At 41.0% G+C, this 6,000-nt stretch overlaps 1 protein-coding gene across 1 annotated transcript in view; it reads left to right on the forward strand.

Moving 5' to 3' along the window:
* CSE1L (chromosome segregation 1 like) overlaps positions 1 to 3,807 on the forward strand; it is a 36,163-nt gene extending 32,356 nt beyond the window's left edge. Inside the window, exons 22-25 of the mRNA XM_069548775.1 lie at positions 84 to 165; positions 1,344 to 1,490; positions 2,358 to 2,589; positions 3,249 to 3,807. Coding sequence (XP_069404876.1) covers positions 84 to 165; positions 1,344 to 1,490; positions 2,358 to 2,589; positions 3,249 to 3,338 — 551 coding nt within the window. The 3' untranslated portion in view covers positions 3,339 to 3,807. The remainder of the gene's footprint in view (positions 1 to 83; positions 166 to 1,343; positions 1,491 to 2,357; positions 2,590 to 3,248) is intronic.
* Positions 3,808 to 6,000: the final 2,193 nt, after the last annotated feature.

The raw sequence follows: 6,000 nt of genomic DNA on the forward strand, positions 1-6,000 counted from the left end.
CCAGGAATGATGCCAAACTGTTTGACTGGATTGCTTATTTAATGCAGTCCTCTGTATTGATACTCTGTATCTCCTTTTGACAGGTTTCTTAGTCTTCATTAATTTGTACTGTATAAAATACGGGGCGCTAGCACTGCAGGAAATATTTGATGGTATACAACCAAAGTAAGTCTGCTTTTATTATTTATCATCCTGTTTTTAAAAACGAAGCATCTGACCTCTCAGTCTCTGTTTCATAGATGACTGTATAGTTCTTGATGCAGTGATAGTATCTTTGTGGTTTCCAAAATATTCTTGCAGGGGGGCCGGTGGGCTGTAAAGAAGAAAATACCTGCAAACATTTTTCTAATTCCTAAAGGCCCCTGCCCCTACCCGCCGTGTTCTTTGCAGCCAGGGCTCTACGTTGTGTCAGATGTCTGGCATGTCTCCAGGGCCTCTCTCTGTTAAGGCCAACAGTGGTTTTTCAAGTGCGAATAGTTTGGATCAGTGAAATTTTGCTCTTGACTTAGTATATATGCATTAAGAATACAGTTAAGCAGCATTACCCATTTACTAGGAAAGGAAGGCAGTAATGATAGAAAATAACTTCTTAGAGAAAAACCTTACAGATATCTGTAGTAAATCAAAAATAATTCCTGATGGATTGAAATGTGAAAAGTGAATTAACCTAAGAAGTACCAGAAAATATGTTTTCTAGCTATAGGAAGTCATGAAGAAAGGAGCAGTTTGACTCGGTGCTCATGGCACCTAAATTAGCATGGTCTTTCCACAGAGCAAAAAATACTTGTCCGGAGATCAGAATGTCCACGTGCCTTGATATTTACCATTTCCACTTCAAAGAATTTAATAAGATAAATTCTTAATAACAGAAGTATAAACTTAAGAATTGTATACCATGCAGAATTACAGAAAACTTTAATTCCAGGATGTTTGCAACAGCATTTAACATTCACATACTTAGAGGTATGTAAGCATAGAAAGTTGGAAAGTTTATAATCCAAAAATGTTAAAACTGGTTATTGCTGGATGGTGACGTGATCGTGATTCTCTTTTCTTATCTGTGCTCTGTTAGTTTTTTAAAGATCTCTTGAGTAATTAAAAAAACATGCAAGACCAAAAAATGGCCCTAGAGAATCCCCTTGAGCTTACGGTGCAGTGTTCACAAAGGATGGTGGCAGTTGGTCAGAGTAGCGGTTTGATTTTTTTAGGTCTCTTCCTTTCTGTTGACCAAAATTAGGAGCCTTTTTTTGTATTTTATTATATTCCTAAGGAGTCACTGAGTGTAAATAAGTTAGACTACTGTAATTAAATATTGAGTGAATTTATTTTGCTTTGAATAACAGAATGTTTGGAATGGTTTTGGAAAAAATCATTATTCCTGAAATTCAGAAAGTATCTGGAAATGTAGAGAAAAAGATTTGTGCTGTTGGGATAACCAAATTACTAACAGAATGTCCCCCAATGATGGACACAGAGTACACCAAACTGTGGTAAGTACTCCATTCTGAAGTTTGGGGAAATTACAGTTTCCTTCCCCTATGATGACAAAATTAACAAAGCTTATTCTCTTGGGGGCCAAGAGAATTGGGTTTTGACCTCAGCTGCCTCTGTAGCTACCATCAAATCCAAGACATGACTTGTGGATTCTTCTGGGCCTAGAAAGATTTTGTTTCCTGATTATTTTTATTTCTTTTGGCCATGCTTAGCAGCATGTAAGATCCTAGCTCCCCCAACCAGCGATCAAAATTGTGCCCCCTGCGGCGGAAGCACAGAGTTAACCACTGGACCACCAGGGAAGTTTGGGGGGGAAATTCATGGACCCCTTAGAGAGACTGCTGAGAGTCCCTGGTCAGGTGACCTCTAAGGCTTTCACACACTCACTCCATTAAATTGGCTTAAGTCTTTAAAAGGAGAAACTGATGAGGCAGAAGATCTTACATGCGTGCTTGATGTCTGGCTCCATGACGACCTAGCTTTTCTTGACCTCTTGCCTCACCCTTATGGTTTCAGTCAGGCAGCCTCTTCCATCAAATGATCTGACAACTTGAAGCTTATTTCTTCTAACTTAAAACCATTGAATCTCAATTTGACTTCACACACATGGCCTTCTAACTAGCCTGGGTCACAACAGCCAGCACTGAGAGTTCTGGGCAAAGCACATCGGCATGCTGTGGCCCAAAGAATTGAAGAACGCTTTCCAGTTAGACAAAATCCCTGGTGTCCATCTTAATCGCAAGGATCCCTTCCTCCTCCTGAGACCACGAGTCTATAGTTTTATGTCTCTGAAGACATTGCTCCTTTATTAATAACTTAAATCTTCCAAGAGGTTACTTAAATCTTGTCATCTTCCAATCCAGGACTCCTTTATTACAGTCTCTGATTGGCCTATTCGAGTTACCCGAGGATGATACCATCCCTGATGAAGAACATTTTATTGATATAGAAGATACCCCAGGATACCAGACTGCCTTCTCACAGTTGGCATTTGCTGGGAAAAAGGAGCACGACCCTGTCGGTCAGATGGTGAACAACCCCAAAATCCACCTGGCACAGTCGCTGCACAAGCTGTCCACTGCCTGTCCAGGAAGGGTGCGTGTCTTTGTCACCTTGGACAACTCTAACCTCTGAATCGCTCTACTCGGTTCACAGGCCCCCGTGGGGTGGCGCTGAGGGCAGCCGCTCAGGCACCTGTCTTCCTTCCAGCACAGTCAGCCGCAGGCACTTGCAGTCAGGTCTCTTAAGTGATAGGCTCTGTGTTTTCTTTATAATGATGTGCAGATGACTTCGGAGTAAAGACAAAGTGGAGGATAAATCCCTTGACTAGAAATGTATTTATTTCCCAGAATGAAATAACCCTTCCATTTTTAAAATGGAGGCATTAATGTTTTTAAGTGCAACCTATTCAGAAATAACAGACCATAGAGTAAATCTAATAATGGCTTTATATTGCATTAGCCAGAAACAATCTTACAAATTTTGTCAGAAAATCTATATTTTTGATTGTTTTATTGTGGAAAATTTAGAACATAACTTAGAAACTGTAATAAATACTCATTTATTACAGACCTTCACTAAGTAATTTGAGAGCAAGCCTTAGGCATCATGTATTTCACCATGAGTACTTCATTAGGCATCAGTAACCAACGGACTTGGTTTAAGCAACCATAACACCACCATCACACTGAACAGTAAAAGAGTGATTCCTGTGGGTCCACATTTCAGATCTGTCATCTGTTTCCCATCTGTAGGTGCCCTCCATGGTGAGCACCAGCCTCAACGCGGAAGCGCTCCAGTATCTCCAGGGATACCTTCAGGCGGCTAGTGTGACGCTGCTTTGAACTGCCTTTTTTGAATTGGCTTAGTCCAGAATGGTTTCTGAGGACATCATGTAGACATCTGAGCACAGCTGCATTAAAACAAAACGTGTCTTTTTGAACTTGTCTATTAAATGTTGTTTTAAGCTGAACCTTGAGCAAATTAGTTTGTGTGATCATATAAGTGAGTGACTTTCAGTTTGCAGCTACAAAGACAAGTATTACTATTAGCTTAGCGTATGACATTGATCCGAGCATTTGCACTGTTTTGACGGACATTGACTGTGGAGACGTTTCCTCTGTTACTAAGTCCTTTTGTTTCAAGGCTGTTGCCATTTGTATTTCCCCTGTCCTGTGTTTTTGTCCGTTTCCTTAAGCTTTTACTGGAAATGTGAATAAGCAAAGAAATCACTTGTGTAACTTGCCAAGAAATGCACATTTCATAGTTTTAAATCTGTAATGAGCAATAAAAAGCCCTAAAATATGTATCTAAGAACATCTTAAGGACAGGTTTTTGGTGCTGATATTTTTATAATGAATTTTCTTTACGTTTTCCCTCTCCTGGACTCCATAAAATCCTAATTTCTAAACAATTCAAATTCAGATTACCTAGTCTTTTTTTTAATAAGGGAAAGGGAACCATCACTGCAGGTTTGCGGTTTGTGTGTGAGAACTCTCAGCCCAGTTCCTGGGTGGCAACGTGAACTGTGGGAAATGGTTTCCTCTGAGTTGGGAAGACATGCCCAGCCTGGCTTCACAGGCTGTTGGGGCTGCGCTAGGTGCTGCGGCTGTTTGCTGCTGTTCCAGTGGCTTCTCTGCAGATCAGAGGCTCCTTGGAACTTTTTGAACCCTGGCATCCATCTTGGCAAAGGCTGCCAGCCCGGCTCTTCCCTGGACCGAATCCAGGGTTCCGTGGCCTCTGTCTTTAGAGAATAAAGAATCAGACTATCGACGTGAGGAGGCAGTTTTTACAAAGGATGTGGGGACTGTCTGTTTAGTGCAGTGAGACCAGAATCTGATTCTGTACAGATTATGTGGGTTTTTTTTCCCACCTGACTTGAATGCTTTATTTTCTTCACGTTGGTTTTGTTCTGTTGCTTGAGAGGTTTCCAGTTTAACCTAGTGTACTTGTACCTACCAACCTAATGATTGTTTTTGATTTGAATAGTAATGGAAGCATTAAATCATATTTACTGTGGCTTAAGTCGTCACTGGCAGATGAATATTGAGATAGCACTGAGATCTTTTTTAAACTATGAACATGACCTAATACAGGTGAAACATCTGGAATGGCAGAGTTGGTGCTGCTTTGGCGCTTGGCGGAGCTCTGGTTCTGAGCTCGCTAAAGCTGCTGGGTAACAGCTGAGTGGGGGCAGGCAGGCACTGTTCTGGAGAACCCTGGTCTCAGCGTCCTCATCAGTCTTTTGAGTTCAAGTTCTGAATTTTTTCCTTCTTCGGTTAAAACGAATGAGAAACCATTTCACTTTGTAACTGCACCTCTTAAAATAGTTTCTGAACAGGAAGGCTGGTTACTTGCATTCTTTTACTCTAGCATAATTCATGAATATTTTGTTAAAATTTTTTTTTTAATGTTTAAAATTGAGATTTCCTACTGCGTCCAAGACAGTTTTTATATCTTATAGAGTTAAAAGACGGGAGGGGAGTTGCTGTGGTGTGTTTTCAAGATGTCTTAGTGGCCGTTCCTTGGTGGGGCCAGCTCTCTGTATGAAGGGCTGTCATACTTTGGGGCCTAGGCAGGGCCCTCTCTCAGGACGGTTCTAGACACAGGGGCCATTGCCGCTGCAGAGTTCTTCGTCAGTCTCTTGCTGGACCCACTGATTCTCCCTGCTGCTTGACTGTATCTTTCTCTTTTATAAATGTTTTCCTTGTAGCAAATACAGGAAAATATTTTAACAATTAAAAATCATTCACATTCTTACCTTCAAGCATTTTTATTCTCTTTCTAAGCAAAGTTTAGATCATTCTGTAAAGAAAATTTTATATGCTTTTTAGAAAAACCTTTTACCATTTAAAACATTTACTTGGCAAATGTAATTTTCAGTGGTTATATAGTTTCATCATGTGGATATATCAATACCAAGTTATACAATCATTGTTAGGTATGTAGAATTTTTATAAATCTTGCAGTAGACAACCTTTTAGGCCAATCTTCCTCTCTTTTTCCTTAAGGTGGAATTACTGGGCCAGTTATCCCGTGGGAAAGGTTGTGCCAATTTCTGTCACATATCCCTACCCACACTGGGCATTACTTCGTTATTTGTGGGGCACAATGAATCTGGCATTCAGTCAGAATATTAGCTGCATAAATATACATAATATTAGCTGTAAAAGTCTAATAATAAATAGGGCGTCTGGCTCAGCTGGTAAAGAATCTGCCTGCAGCGTGGGAGACCTGGGTTGGGAAGATGCCCTGGCGGGCATGACAACCCACCCCAGGATTCTTGCCTGCAGAATCCCATGGACAGAGGAGCCTGGTGGGCTACATCCATGGGGTCACAAAGAGTAACACGACTGAAGCCTCTTAGCACACGTGCAATCTGTTAATACGGGTGTGACTGCAAGGCAAACACCAGGAATGTTGTTGGCGGTCTCCCCAGTCTTGGATTGTGATCTTTTACTCCATTTCAGAAACCTGAGTGTTGGTGCTGCAGCCCAGTTGTTGATT

The sequence above is a fragment of the Ovis canadensis genome, chromosome 13 (assembly GCF_042477335.2).
Source record: "Ovis canadensis isolate MfBH-ARS-UI-01 breed Bighorn chromosome 13, ARS-UI_OviCan_v2, whole genome shotgun sequence".
Taxonomy (NCBI): domain Eukaryota; kingdom Metazoa; phylum Chordata; class Mammalia; order Artiodactyla; family Bovidae; genus Ovis; species Ovis canadensis.